This window comes from Takifugu rubripes, chromosome 10 (assembly GCF_901000725.2).
Source record: "Takifugu rubripes chromosome 10, fTakRub1.2, whole genome shotgun sequence".
Lineage (NCBI taxonomy): Eukaryota > Metazoa > Chordata > Actinopteri > Tetraodontiformes > Tetraodontidae > Takifugu > Takifugu rubripes.
Window position 1 is genome coordinate 9,712,325 of NC_042294.1, and position 14,469 is coordinate 9,726,793.

Consider the following 14,469-nt stretch of genomic DNA (forward strand, 5'->3'; position numbering starts at 1 on the left):
TGCTTGCTTTACTGTTAGCTTCCTCAACTCAATTCAACCCTTTTCTCTCTGAAACTGATTTAAATAAAGTCACATTGTCACCGTGACGCCCTGCAGACGCCACTTTTCCCACCTGATTAGACGACGTGGCCATCGATCAGATTTGTGGCTCTTTGATTGACAGAGAACCGATCGCATTTTCCGCGCTTGAACTTGTGTGAATACAGCAGAGTTTTTAGGATTTGAGACGTCAGCTTGGCCTCGACTGAGTTTATCTCCCAAAGTTGCCCTAAAATCGCAGAAACGGGAGGACGCATGGAGATGAGGCTGGAAGGCGGCGGGCGCGGACAGATCGTGGCTGGCATCTCGAGGTCAAGCGCGGACGTGGAAATTCATTTAACCGGATCTCCTGAATCACTTATCAAACATTAACTCAATGTCAAAGCTTCGGGAGATGAGGGTTCTGGTTCTGACTTGGAAGTCAAGGTTGCAGGAGGGGGAGGCGGCGGCAGCGGGTCTTCAGCGGAGGCGCCATCTTGCTTTTCCTCACAGGGTCATCCGGGTTTGATTGGCATCTCCGGGACTCGCCGAGGCTTCACCTCCCTTCAAATCAAGCTGGACCAAACGTGCGTGCGGACGAGACCCGGATGGGATCGACGCTCTGCCACAGATGTTCCCTCCATCTGCTCATCGCGATGCGGTGGCTTCGGGCGAGGCGTCCTCTTAAAAAATGTCAGCCCAGTGACACGAGTTGAAGTGCGGGGGAATTAAAAATACTTCCTGCCTCCAGGTGTTGAAGTGTGTTTGAGCTGGGAGGGGAAGGCCATGACGTCACCACCGAGGCCACAACACAGAGCGGATTCATTAGCATTTCCAGTGCTAACAATGCTAAATCCCATGGGGGTCAGGTGACCACAAGTAGGCTCAGCAGTCAATGAAACCCTGAGTGATGAGTGTTTTCTCAAAAATGGAGCGAAATCAGCTTCTGGCCGTTGGAAAGTGTTTCCACGAGCCTCATGGCTGGATTTTGTTCGTCAAAAACCTTCATGTTGCAATTAGCCATCATTTGATCCGATACGCTGCGGGCCGACGCTAAAGATCTCATGTTTATTTTCACATGAAAGAGACATGACATTTAGCTCTCTAATGGGAAAAAGAACCACGGCGTTCAGTAGGCGCCCGCTTACGGTGCCGATCCTGCGGAACCTTATCAAGCCAACCCAGAATCAAGCCGAGGACGACCAAAGACACCTTTCATCAAAGCCATCAAAGGGGGAATGCTTTTGATTTTCCATCTGGATGAAGTTCTTGCTGGCAGGCCAATAAAATGATAAGAGCAAAGTAAACAGCACCAGGGAGAGCAGGAAATGAACCCCTGTCTTCCATCACACGGCTATTTTCTTTGACTGGGTAAGTTTTCCTTAAAAGAGACGAGCGAAATGGAGATGAAGCGCAGATGAAGGGCGGACGCGTCTGCAGTCCTTTCTCACTGTCCCTCTGTCCTCTGGCCGAGACGGGAACGGCATCAGTATCTATTTGTCCACATCATTACCCACGTCCAGCACCGACGCTTCCAGCTGACCTTTGACCTCTCCCCTCCATCTACACGAACTTGCTGGGCACGCTGACGTCTTTTCAAAGACGGAACGACGCGTCCAGCACGCTAAACTGTAGAAAAGTCACGCGAACATGAGAGTTTCAACCTCACAGAGTTGCCAACACCATCAGCACCACCGAAACGGGCAATTAAATTTAATTAGGGGTGAAAAGCTGCGTCAGAGTTCCTCGCGTTGAGCTCCACACGTCAACATGAATTTGACTTCCTGCCTCCTCATCGTGAGCGTTGCTGATATGGAGATCTTGTCCAAACACCTTGACAAAAACTCTGTGAGCACATGCTGATGAAAGTGCTCCGTCTTCAGCTGCTCTGGCTGAGCCTCATTCAGGCTGCTGTGAATCCTCGGCTGAATGGGTTTCCTGAAACACTTTGGCGAGCGGACGCGTCGCCTTTTCTATCACTTTCGCGCGTCACGTGTTCATGGCATTTCACCTTTGAACGCCTTGGCATGCTTTGATGAAGAGGAGGACGAGGAGGAGGAGGAGATGTTCACAGTCAGAGTCTTCGTGTGGTCCAACAAAAAGCCAGCGTGGCCTTGAAAAGCTCCTCAATGCTCCGCGCGGCGTGTTGACGTCAATCGCTGTAAGTGTAGTTCTGCTGTCTCCGTCGTGTATCGACAAAAGCACCATCTACGATAAAATGCTTAACGGTTATTTGTGTTTCGCCGGCCCATTCCGCTACGCAGGGCCGTGAAAAGTGCTGTAAGTGTGAGAGCGTCTGCAGAACAGGCTCCAATCATCATTTCTTTTCATGGATTTTCTAATTTGCACTCTCCGCACGCATCATTATACCTCTGTCATCCAGAGATCAATCCGCTGAAACCTGATTTAGAAGCTCTCCAATTAGAGGAACTCGGAGTTCCCGCCCAGGAAAGATGATAACCTTGGGATTCGTTGTTTGGTCTGAGTGGAGCAAAATTTCCTTTCGATTCTTTTTGTATTTCAAGAACCAATGTCAAAGATTTACGTAATACATACAGCTTAATTGCTGTAGGGAAGCAACAGAAGCCACAAAAATGTGACGGGAAATAAACCCGAATTTGAGAGAAGCATGAAGAAATGACTGAGGATCTTTCACCTGTGTCCAGGCTTCATGGTTAACCTTCAGAGTCAGCTGTGTCGGACCCGGTTGGTGTCTTCTGGTGCCTTTTCTTAAAGAAATAGAGCAAATTATTAGACAATCGAGTGATCCCAAATTAACCGATTCCAGGTAACGTTGATGTTTACAGGGAAAGGACACAATCAATGACCATCGCTGTGTTAGTGTTGAATAAATTCTCAAACCATCCCAGATATGTGCGCAAGCTCCGGATAAATATCGAGCCAGTTGTCCCGTTCACTGGTCCATTAATTATTCACCTAGCATATTCAACGCCCGGAATTCGCGCCACCCGAGACCGGAGCCGAGCCGCAGAAGCCTCCGTCTCTTCCATCATTCACTGGCGACCCTCTGAGGCCTCGGTGACTCGGCACCTCGCTGTCTTTCAGACGTCGGCCCCTCAAGTCCACTCATTAGAGAGCCAAGTCAGGCGTGGCTGCCAGTTGGCGTTTGTTTGGTTTTGGCGGGAGCACAAAAACACCCCCGGCGCTCTCGGCCCCAGCCGTCGGACCTCTGAGCAACAGCCCAAACCTGGAATCTCATGGTCATAGGCCCTGTTTTGTGCCCCCGAACCATGAGATTCGAGCGTAATGGTGGACCAACTGGAATCAATGTGATGGACACAACATTTCGCTGATAGAAGCCAGATGGGTGGAAAGAATCAAAACATTCAAGAGTCCAAAGGAAGTGATGCGTAAAGCTCTGATACTTGACAAATTTACTGTCTGGGGTGCAAACAGTTGGTGTTTTGAGACGGATCTATCACACAGGTGTAGGAGGGTCTTTGGACCGACCACACCCACCACCAGGCCCCGCCCACTTGAGTTGTCAGACTCCGCCCATGACAGCCTGAAGAGCAGTTTATTTATTCTCATTGATCATTTCCTTCATTTAAATACTTGGAAATGTTAAATTCCAACCCTAAACCATCACATGAGGAAATGTTCTTAAGTTTGAGGGACTCGGTGCTGATGGGTCATGTGGTTACCTGACAGCCGATCTGTGCGTCTCACTGTGATAGAATAATCTGCACTCTTTCATGAGCTGTTTCTTATCTCTACTCCATGTGTCCCAGAATATTTTCTATTAAAAATCTATTATTATTATTCCAGCCCCTTCCAATTTAGTCTCCTGGGATCCAGTTAATGGGCAACTGTTGGGGAACAATCATGGACCCTGGAATCCTGATAAGGAGCCAACATTTCAATATGTCGTCCATCAAACCGCTCCTTCTTTGATGATCCCACACAGCGATCTCATCAGCAGAGAAGATGGGCTTTCCTTTGACTCGAGGAGAAAATTACGCACCCCGCATCCCCACAGGTGCACCGGCAACGTTCGGAATAACGGTGGACTTCCTTTGTACCGCTCAAGGTCTGGCAGGAGATTGAGAATCAAACACGAACGGACTCGTTTCTGGAAATGACTCCTCTTGCAAACAGAGAGAGCTTTTAGTCAATTTTCCAATTAATGCAGCTCTAAAACTGACAAACATGACTCGGCGGCCGTGTGACGGCTCTTCCATGCGGAACAGCAGCAGCTGCTCCCGATAACTGCATCGTATATGAGTACAGGCAGCAAAGGAACCTGAGTATTATGGAGCAAAGGAACCTGAGTATTATGGAGCTAAGGAACCTGAGTATTATGGAGCAAAGGAACCTGAGTATTATGGAGCTGATATATTTTAGGAATGATACGACCTATAGCAGGAAAATCAGCCAAAGGCCTTTCACAGCAAAGTGTGTGTGTGTGCGTGTGTGCGTGTGTGTTTGTGGGTGTGTTGCGTCATCGGTGAAGGTGACAGAGTGCTTAATGCTGTAACGGATAAGTGCACAGTGAGAGTCCGGGGAGGACCGCTGCCGAACCGCACTGTCCGGGGATCACGCTGAGCAAGAGGACCACAATGCACCGCGCTGGCGATCAATCTTTCAGCGTGTGTGTGTGTGTGTGTGTGTGTGTGTGCGTGCGTGCGTGCAAGGTAAAGATGGGGGAGGGGGCACATGGTCATGGCAGGTCAATACAGGTTTCCCATTGAGACGTGGTCAGATAAGTAGGGGAAGGCTGGGTTTAAGTTTAGTGCTATCGATCTGCAGAATCGCGGTGGGGGGGGGGGGGGGGGCGTGATCAGAGGACGTGAGACACAAGCCTTCCATTAGAGGCAGCGTTTGCGGACGTGCATGAGTCTGTGGCTCGGGTGGACGTTTGGCGACTGGAAGCACAGTTCAACTGGACACGACGGAGGGACTCCTTCCATGGAGCCCATCGGATTAAGTTGTTAGTTACCGTGGCAACGGTAAAAATGAAATGAGAGGCTGCTATAATCTGGTCATATGGCGAGACTTGTTGGTTATTTGTGGTTATGAAAGAAAACCAGCAGTCAAATGGGTTTAAATTTATTATAAAACCATTAATGGGATGTTCTTGAATTACAGAATTATGTCTCTCACACACACACACACACTTCTTTAGTTTCCGTACCACAAGTGCAGGATTCAGTCTCTCTCTGCCTTTAATCTGACTTATTCCGGAGATTTTCCCCCACATTTGGGACCTAAACTCCGAATTTTCGCCCCCCCCACCCACAATCCCCCTCTGATCTCCTCACATGTTTCAAACACACCCGTCCAGGTTCAGAACTGACCTGCAGAGGTGCTGCATGATCGAGCAAATCCCAGCTTCACAACCTGCCACCACACTTCTGATCGATACATGCGCGCGCACATGCACACTCACGCTGAGCTCCAACAGCTGTTTGATTATCATGCAGCAGTTAATTCCACAGAACATTCATGATTAGTTGATAACGACAGCAACACCCTGTATAGATCCCGTGATTGATTCTCACTCCTATTGCTTTGACAGTAAGAAGATGCCGGGGAAAAAAAATAAAAACAAAACACAGACAATGCGTAAAAACGTACATATTTTATCCTCTGACCAGCAGTTAATGACGACACGCTAAAGTGCGGAATGATGATACATCATTTCCATTTGAACGACGACATCGGCGTCCCTGATTCTGACGAAAGCGAGCGTAAAAGGTCCGACACCTCGAAAAAGAAGCCCGCCAGCTGACACGTGGACATGCTTTTAAAAATAAATACAGCGGCCATTCAAGTAAATGTTGTGACTTATTCAGTGGTAACGAGCATCTGCCTGGACGACACATGTAGCAGCACAGGTTCATCACAGCGCCTCGTTGTGTCTGGAGCCCCAGAACGATGAGTCACGTCTGATCAGGGTTCAGTGTCTTGCTGCTGTCACTTCCTGTGAGGGACTCCTTCACTTCCTGTGAGGGACTCCTTCACTTCCTGTGAGGGCACATTAAAGAGCTGTTGTCACTTGTCAAAGGTTGTTTTGTTATCACTGTAAATATGTCGAGAGGGCTGAATCGGAACGGTCGATTTTAAAACAAGGTTCTGTCGGGCGCCCTGGCCAAATTTAATTCAAAACCACTTAAACTATCAGGCCCTCTGATGGACACCTACTGCACTGAGAGAGGCCGAGGCTGCAGATGCTCAAAATGATCCTCTCCTCGCATCTCCTGTCATTTTTTCTCTCTGCTCTCTATTCCTCTCTCCTTTTCCTCTCACATTTCCTCCCCTCTCCTCAAACTTCACCTGTTTAATTGTGCTGCCACGGTGCCGTGGGATCCCGCACTGTCCAGTACGACCGTACTGGACTCCTCCAGGTTCCAGTTGCAGCGCTGCAGCAGTTCCTCACACTCGCTTCGTGACCTCAGACCCAAACTAAACAGCTGTTCCACCTGAGAGAAAGGAAGCCGAATCACTTTCACGTGTTTAAAACCACCAATTTCTTAATGAATCTGCGATTCCTGCAGGACAAAACGTCCGCTGCATTTGGAAGATCAAAGCGACAGTCTTGACCTTGTGCATGTGTTGGCGTGCACCGAGGCTCGCTGCGCTCTTCAAGGTTAATGCATGCAGCGGTGCAGATACCTTCAAATGATTTACAGCCTGAGGAACGCTCCAGCTGTGGGTCTGCAGAGCCGCCCGACACTCCTCCAGCGTGACCCCGTGCACTGCTCTTTGGACCTGTCAATCAAACGTGAACATGATGAATGGAGGACCTAAAAGAGCCGATCTGTTTTTATGCAAAGTCGACTTTTCTGCCGTTGCCTTCAGAATCTGTCGGCGGGCACGAAATGAGCTGAATAAAATCAGGATGGGACACAAACCGCCTGCTGTACCTGTGCGATATTCAGCTCCTGTTGCATGCTGGGAGCGGCGGAGCACCCGTTGTTGTTGTTGTAGGAGGAGTTTGGTTTGGCTCCGCTAGGCTGCTGCATTATGGGTTTAACCGCTGCCATATTAGCTGCTCCATACCTGATGGAAAAAACCCAGGCGACAGTGACTGGTCGGCATGAGAACGTGAGAACTTAGGCGTCAGTAGCTCACCTTTCCAGGAATGGCGGGCGATCAGGCAGAGGTTGGGGAGTGGAGTTCTGAGGGCTGTCGATCAGAGAGAAGCGGCCACGCCCCTCGCGGTAGGGGAGGGGCTCTAATAACGAGCTGGACGAGTAGGAGGAGGTGTGAGCTGTGACTTGTAAGGACTGCGATGAGACCCGAGGAGGGCAGGATGAGGCTGGACACACCAGAGGACCGAGGAGTCCATACACGCGCCGTGGGGAGACGGTGGCCGGAGGCGGGGGCAGGGCTATGGGGGAGGAGGAGGGCTGGGGCACCAGAGGCAGTGGGGAAGAGGAGCGGGAGCCGGGCTGAGAGAAGGTGTGGTCCCTGGGTGGGATCTGAGGAGGCGTGTCTTCCTGCTCACCCAGGAGGCCTGAGCTGGAGCGAGCCTGGAAGCTGGTGCTCCGGCTGGAGAGGCTGTTTTTGGAGGGGCGCAGCGGGGGGGCGGGGCTACGAGGGGGCAGCACCGGCCTCTCCTCAAAGCAGGCGTTGACAGAGGAGGTGGAGGAAGGTGACGGTGGAGGCAGGTAGATCTGTCGATGGGGTTCCAGAGGAATCAGAGTCATGGGGAGAGGAGAGGAAGGGAGGGAGCGGCCTGTTGCCATGGGAACCTGCAGCTTCACCATCACCTAAACCAAATATTGGACAGTGGAGGCAATATTTAATTTGCTTGGATGCATTTATATTCAACACAACAACAGTTTAAAGGTGGTTTCCAACCAGGCCACTTTAGAGACACTGAAGATGGAAGCCGCATAATTCCCCACCTCACGCTGGAGTTCCTGGAAGAGGTCGGCCGATTGCGATTCGTTTCGACACCCTGTGATGGCGCCAGCCGTGGACACGCTTTCCTCTGCCTCTGTCAGAGCCCTGTAAATAGAGCGCACCTCCAGGTCCTCCGACTGGTCCTCGAGCTCTGCACTGACTTCATCGTACGCTGGCTGTGGGAGGGGCCAGTCCAGGATTGATGGCATATCCTGACAGGACCGTCCAGATGGCAAATTTAGATGACTGGGTGGAAATATTGGACTATGCGTTTGCACTGTACCTTCAGGGTGTCCTGGTCTGCCTGCTGGGACTCGGTGAGCGGCGACGGCGTGTTTGAACTAAAGCTGTCGTCGGTGAAGTCGATAAGCGACACCTCGCTCTTTGCCGAGCGCACGCCGAAGCCCTCCCACGGCCTGAGCTTCAGCCCCAGGGACACTCCCAGCCGCTTCATCCCCGAAGATGTGCCCGCGTCATCGTCATCGTCGTAGTCGTCCATCACAGAGTCGTAGAAGGGCTCTGACGCGCCAGGAAAGACACACAGATGTGGGTAAAGCTCCATGTTTTTAGACACCACAGAAGAAGAGGAAGACTCACTCTTCAGCAGGACGGCAGGGAGCGGAGGGCGAGGCGGCGCTTGTTCTGATAACGAGAGTTTTCCATTTAGGATTTACGGACCATTTACGTTTTAGCGAGATACAGAAGAAAAATAAAGAAATTCCAACTTTACTCTTGGCTCGGTTGGGGAGTTTGGTCGGCCTGGCGATGCCTGAATCCATTCCAAGCACATCGGGGGGGTCCATGGGATTCCCTAAATACAGACTGAACGGAGCAACAAAGTTGGAAGTTTGGGAAAAGTCATGTCACCTGGAGCTCAATAAGAACATAAAGTGAAAATAGGGAGAAATGTAATTTCATTCCATGATTATACATTTGAAGTGTTCAGGAATGGGGCTGAATCCGAGCTGAACACTGAACTTATTCACCAGCATTCTTCATTTAACTTGATTATTCAATTATCCAGATGGCAGCAGCTATAAATGATGCTGTGCTGCCCCCCAGCGGCCACGGGTGGAACAATTGCTGAGGTGGGCTACAGCGACAGAAGAAACTTGAAATAAATTCGGCCATTTCCCAAATTAACCTGTCGATGTGATCTGCGTGTCCCCAGCTCCGGTGAGGGTCTGTGTCTCCGTGTCCAGTGTGGATGAAGGAGTGTTTGAGCGGTCTGCTGATGTCCTGCGCGGACAGACCGGCCACGGACGTCACCACGTGACGAGGAAACTGCCCGACTCGCAGCGTCCCCCTGTTCTGACCCCGCCACCAGTAATGTTCCGCCCTGAAAGAACACGTTCGAATCACTTAAATAACACGGTTTCCTGAAGTCTTCTGGCACACTCGGGATTCAACAGCCTGTGAATCGCGTCACATTATCTTACGTGGCTCATTAAGCCAATCACAGGTCGCCTTTATACGACTGTAATAAGCTGCAACAGGACAGTAATTACAGTAATTACCCAGAATCCAGTGAAAGCTGCATCTGTGGGAAAGACCCACGAGTGATGCAGCTGCTCACCAGCAACAGAAACAGAGCGGAATTATTTAGCGTCCCCCACTGACCTGCCCTCGATGATGGTGATGACATCGTTCATCTTAATCTGCAGCTTGTCTTCCTCCTCGAAGTCCTGCAGGGCTCTCATGTCTGTGGGCATCGTCTGCAGGACACACACACACACACAGACACACACACACACAGGTAGTGAGTTATTACTGTCATTAGCTGGGTTATAAAGACAAACAGGAGAAAACTGCTAATGCTGATAAATTTGTTTATACTTATTTCCTCTGCTAGAATCCAATTAATCTGTCTGATGAACCCAATTTGGCCCCTTTAGATTTGAAAATGAGTTGAACGAAATATGAGTGTGATCGCCGTGGCTCCCCCGTGCTACCTCCAGCAGGAAGTCCCTGAGGGCGATGAACGTCGGCCGGTCTTCGGGTTTGGGACTCCAGCACTGCAGCATGACGTTGTAGATGTCCTGAGGACAGTCCTCCGGTTTGCACAGCCGCTCGGCCTCCACGTCCACCTTGTGGAGGATCTGCAAAGACACAAAGTTGAGGAACATTCCGAAGAACCCGGTGATTTAGATCCTGCTAGAGGAATTGTTCGTGCCGGACCTGGCTCCCATTAAGGCCCAGCCAAGGGTCCTGCCCGTGGGTGAACATCTCCCACAGAGTGACCCCGAACATCCAGGTATCGGAGGCGTGAGAGAAGGTACGAGACTTCAGAGACTCTGGCGCACACCTGGAGGACAAGTTGTTAGTAAAGAAACACCACGACTGTTTGAGGTGCCGATTAAAACCGACAGCCGTCTCACCAGGGGAAAGGGATTTTGTGTCCCTCCTCCATGATGTACTGGTCCGTGTGCGTCGGTAGCGCCCTCATCAGGCCGAAGTCCCCGATCTTCACCGTCTCGTTGGTGGACAGCAAAACATTGCGTGCAGCCAGGTCCCTGTGAAGGAAGCGCTTCTGCTCCAGGTAGGCCATCCCACACGCCACCTGTACGAGCGCTAAGCCTCAGAAATCTGCTTTTTTACCTCCTGTTTGATTAAAAAGAAAACACACACAGAAAAACAGACCTGCACAGCGTAGTTACACAACGAGGAGATGAGGATGTGACCCTGACGCTTCCTCAGACGGTCCAACAGGGAACCCAGAGGGGCCAGCTCAACCACCTGCATCCAGTAAGGACAAGTTTAGATGGGACTATGGGAGAAGGACAACACGTGCGCGTGTGTGTGTGTTTGTGTGTGTGTGTGTTGGTGTTTTACCATCTTCATCGGCTGTGTGAGGACGATGCCGTGCAGACGGATCAGGTTCTGGTGGTTCAGCGAATGCATAGCGTTCACCTCTCGGATGAAATCATCCAGACCGTCCGAGTCCAACACGTTAGCCTTTAGACACTTCACCGCCACAGTTAGCTAGACGGAGAGGAGGTGAGACAAACAGGGAGAAAACGTGATCTGCAACGATAAAGCAGCTTCTATTTCAAATCAAACTGACACACTTACGACAATACAGAATTGTCTTAGCCAGTAATTACAGTCATGGCCCACAAGTTAGCAAATGTTGATTGGCTGAAGTACACGTTAGCTACCTCTGATGGCCATACAAGGTTTCCACGAGCAGTGGTAGATGTTAGCTAGTAGCAGCAGACGTCAGTAAACTGCTGCATATACAGTATTTAGCTCCTCTGGATGATAGCTGGTGACAGAAACACTGTGGCAAACATTAGCTTGTATTGTCGGAACGTAAATGTAAATTCAGCACTATAGAGCGCATCTGACTAGAAGCTGCGGATTTAATGTTTAAATTAAATGTTTAATTACTACACAAGGCAGTAACATGAAGATAAAATGAGTAAAATGAGATAACAATACCGGCTTTTTTTCAGAAGAGTGCCATAACACAGCAGTTACAGTAACGCGGTGTCTTGCTCTTGCGCTGTTTGAGCGCCCTCTAGTGGCCGATTGGTCTTAACTATCCATTCAAACTGAGGAAGTCTCAAAAATCTATAAATAAGCCGCATCGCTCTACAAGCTGCAGGGGTCAAAGCGTGAGAAAAAAAACTAAAAACTAGCGGCTTATAGTACAGAATTTACGGTAAATCTAGCGTTATTATTGCTACACTCAACTAAGTGTGACGTGCATTTTTCAGCGTTATTCCCAGACTCACCACGCTACCACTCGGTGACGTCCACTCTCCTCTCCGGACGACCCCAAACGTTCCATCTCCCAAACGCTCGAACAGCTGCAGCTCAGACTCTTTAATCAGGCAGGTTAGCGAGGCGCCCGACTCGCTGCTGGCTGCCACCGCGCTCGCCGTCGCCCCCTGTGGGAGGGCTTGCTGCGGGTCGGCGTCAGACCGTTTTACGGGAAACACCTACGGGACGGAGAAGATGACGGCCAGTTAAATCAAATGTGGAAAATAGGACTTGTGCTGCTGCCATTGGCTGATTTGGTAAAAGCTGCACCTTGCTCATCCAGGATTTCCGTTTATAGAGCGCTCTTCTCCTCTTGATGGCCTCCCACAGTCTCCTCTGACCTGAGCCGACACAATCACACCTGTCAGAGAAGCTACGCCCACCGTCAGGAAGCAAAGCCCGTGAGGAACTCGAGCGCGGCGCTGTCACCTGGGCGGCCCATGCCGATCTTCTCCAGGTCTTCGTTCTTGACGTAGTCGAAGTGGGAGAGCCGCGTGACGTTGAGCTCGTCGCGTATCCGCAGGAAGTAGTGCTGCAGCTGCACGTCCGTTAGCAGCTCCAGCAGCCACTCGGTGCCCTCTTCACACTGCATCTGCACACACGCACACACACGCACACGCACACATTATCTCCTGCTCGTTTTTTCTTAAAATCACTTTCTTATTAAAACGCCGCCACCTAGTGGACAGCCAATGTAAAAGCACAAGCTGCAGGTATAGTTGTGTGTGCAAACAGGAAAAAACATATATAATTTCACGAAAGATGCCAATAAATCATCCATCAACTCGCAAACACACGCACACACGCGCTTCCACGCCTGTACTGACACACAGGAAAAGGTTACGTTGGACCACAAATTCACATTTTACCATTCCTCCTCTGACATCTCCTCTCCTCCTGTCTCTCGCCTCCTCCTCCTCCTCCTCCTCCCCCACCTCCTCTCCTCTGCTGTAGGCGAGGCGTTGGTACACGTAGCTCTCCCCCATAACTACAGCGGCTCGTCGCGTCCTCTTTTTCTCGCCCTCTCTCTGCGGAGAAGGTGTGAGCTATGAGTCCCGTTTGCTGTCCCCCCTCTGTGACCTTCACTCCCCCCCGCAATCGTTAAACGCACGTTGGGAGGTATCTGCTCGGCTATCCTAAATCTAGCGAGTCACTCCCTCCATCTGTCCTCCCTGCTGACTCACAGCATCACACAGCGTCCGACACCTCTGTCCTCCCTTCTCTCTCTCCCCCATCCTCTCGCTCTCTCTCTTTTTTTTTTCTGATGTTAAATAATTCAGCAGCACAAAGCAGAGAGGGGAGGAGGGAGGAGAATGTGGACACAGAGAGGGACGCTAATGCAAAAGCAGACGGATGAACGAACGGACGAGAAGAGCAGAGGACACTTTTTAAACATCCTCTAATATCAGGACTGACCACTAGGTGGCACTTCACGATATTTTCAGCATATTTTCGATCCGAAAAAAGGGGAATTTTGCAGATCTTTTGGGACACAATGCTGCGCGGAGCCTCTACTGGGCACCGATGGCGAAACGTAACAGAAAAATTGATCTGGTTTTGTCTCGAGTCATGTGAATGCCAATAATAACACACGTCTGTGCCTCCCATATTCAGAAATATTTGCACGATGTTGCTCTTTATGCACATGGCTGCTAAACATGTCTGCACCACAGGAAGGAGTTGTGAGGGGAGACTGTGCACAGTGCATTTATTCGCACACTTTGTGTGCGTGGTGTCTGCAGAGCCTTCATCTCTGTGGTTTTCTTCAAGGGCAACGCTCGATGCTAAATATAGCGTCGGCACAGACATCGGGACTGGCAGCTTTGTTCACAGATGATGAAGATGAGGGTTGGACTGAAGAGGAGGCGGTTGCTTTTGCATTAGCATCCTGGAAACCACACTGATTAGTAACGTGATGTCTTTTACTTCAGTCATTGTCGCGGGCGCCTCCTCCAACATGCGCACAAGGCAGCTCGCCTCCTCTCACCCTGGGGAGCTCTTCTGCTGGATTCAGGCCTCGAAAGCTGTGGCCAGGAGGGACTGGAGACCCTGGAGGTCACCATGAGCGAAGAGACCCTGCATCTAGATTATAAAAAAGAGAAAAGCTAAGCTAAGTCTCCAATCAACTATACATTGCAAAAGTCATGACGGTCCTTTGAGAATCATATTAAAGTGTATGAGACGTCATATTGGATCTTATGACTGATTGATTAGATACCATTATTAATACATTTCCTGCAAACAATATAACCATATCTCGCAAATATATCCGTTTTTTAACGATCAGGAGCCAATTTGGGGGGAAACAATCCGAAGTCCGTGAACGCAGCAGCAGATGGAGCGGTCTGCGGGGATCACGTGGTTTGTGATGAGCACAGAATCGATTTTAATTGATCAAGCTGCCGCTTCGGTCAAAGCTGATTAGCTCCCGTCGTCTCCCTGGATGCGTGTCAGTAAACATCTTACCGTCCGCTTCACGCGTGGTGGCAAAAACCGAGGTTTATTTAGGTTGAATAATTCCATTTAACGTTAGCGCAAAACGCCAAGATACGGAGCTTCGAGAAAGCACCGACCTGTGAAGATGGGTGATTAGCGGGAGACCGCTGCCTTCCTCCGGGCGGTCTAACTGCTGCTGACGGCCGTAGACTCGAAGTGCCTTTTACCCTCTGTCGGTTAAATCCGTACCTTATTGTTTTATCCTTGTACCGTTAATTCCGGGAGTCTCTTCACTGCGCCCACCGCGATTTATGAGCGTCACTGTGCGTAACCTCACGCGCAGCAAACTGTGACATCCACTTCCGGTCGGGAGCTGAG

At 50.3% G+C, this 14,469-nt stretch overlaps 1 protein-coding gene across 1 annotated transcript; it reads right to left on the reverse strand.

The window, feature by feature from the left end:
• Positions 1-5,075: 5,075 nt before the first annotated feature.
• On the reverse strand, positions 5,076-14,448 carry tnk2a (tyrosine kinase, non-receptor, 2a). The gene is made up of 22 exons (XM_029842804.1): positions 14,229-14,448; positions 13,582-13,737; positions 12,525-12,683; positions 12,085-12,247; positions 11,926-11,996; positions 11,628-11,834; positions 10,723-10,872; positions 10,531-10,626; positions 10,269-10,450; positions 10,069-10,195; positions 9,843-9,989; positions 9,511-9,605; positions 9,035-9,229; positions 8,621-8,712; positions 8,488-8,532; positions 8,174-8,418; positions 7,893-8,102; positions 7,114-7,754; positions 6,906-7,041; positions 6,655-6,750; positions 6,316-6,461; positions 5,076-6,006 (listed from the first exon to the last, which is right to left on the reverse strand). The coding sequence occupies exons 2-22, from the start codon at positions 13,612-13,614 to the stop codon at positions 6,000-6,002; spliced, it is 3,243 nt and encodes a 1,080-aa protein (XP_029698664.1). The 5' UTR covers positions 13,615-13,737; positions 14,229-14,448; the 3' UTR covers positions 5,076-5,999.
• Between the last annotated feature and the right edge of the window lie 21 nt (positions 14,449-14,469).

What these genes read in the sequence shown, in the direction of transcription:
- tnk2a (XM_029842804.1), bottom strand. Translation starts at nt 13,614, where the DNA reads ATGTTGGAGGAGGCGCCCGCGACAATGACTGAA. An exon ending in GAGATGTCAGAGGAGGAATG is followed by an intron (nt 12,248 to 12,524) that starts GTAAAATGTGAA and finishes GCGTGTGTGCAG; the next exon opens with ATGCAGTGTGAAGAGGGCAC. An exon ending in TGTGTAACTACGCTGTGCAG is followed by an intron (nt 10,451 to 10,530) that starts GTCTGTTTTTCT and finishes GCGCTCGTACAG; the next exon opens with GTGGCGTGTGGGATGGCCTA.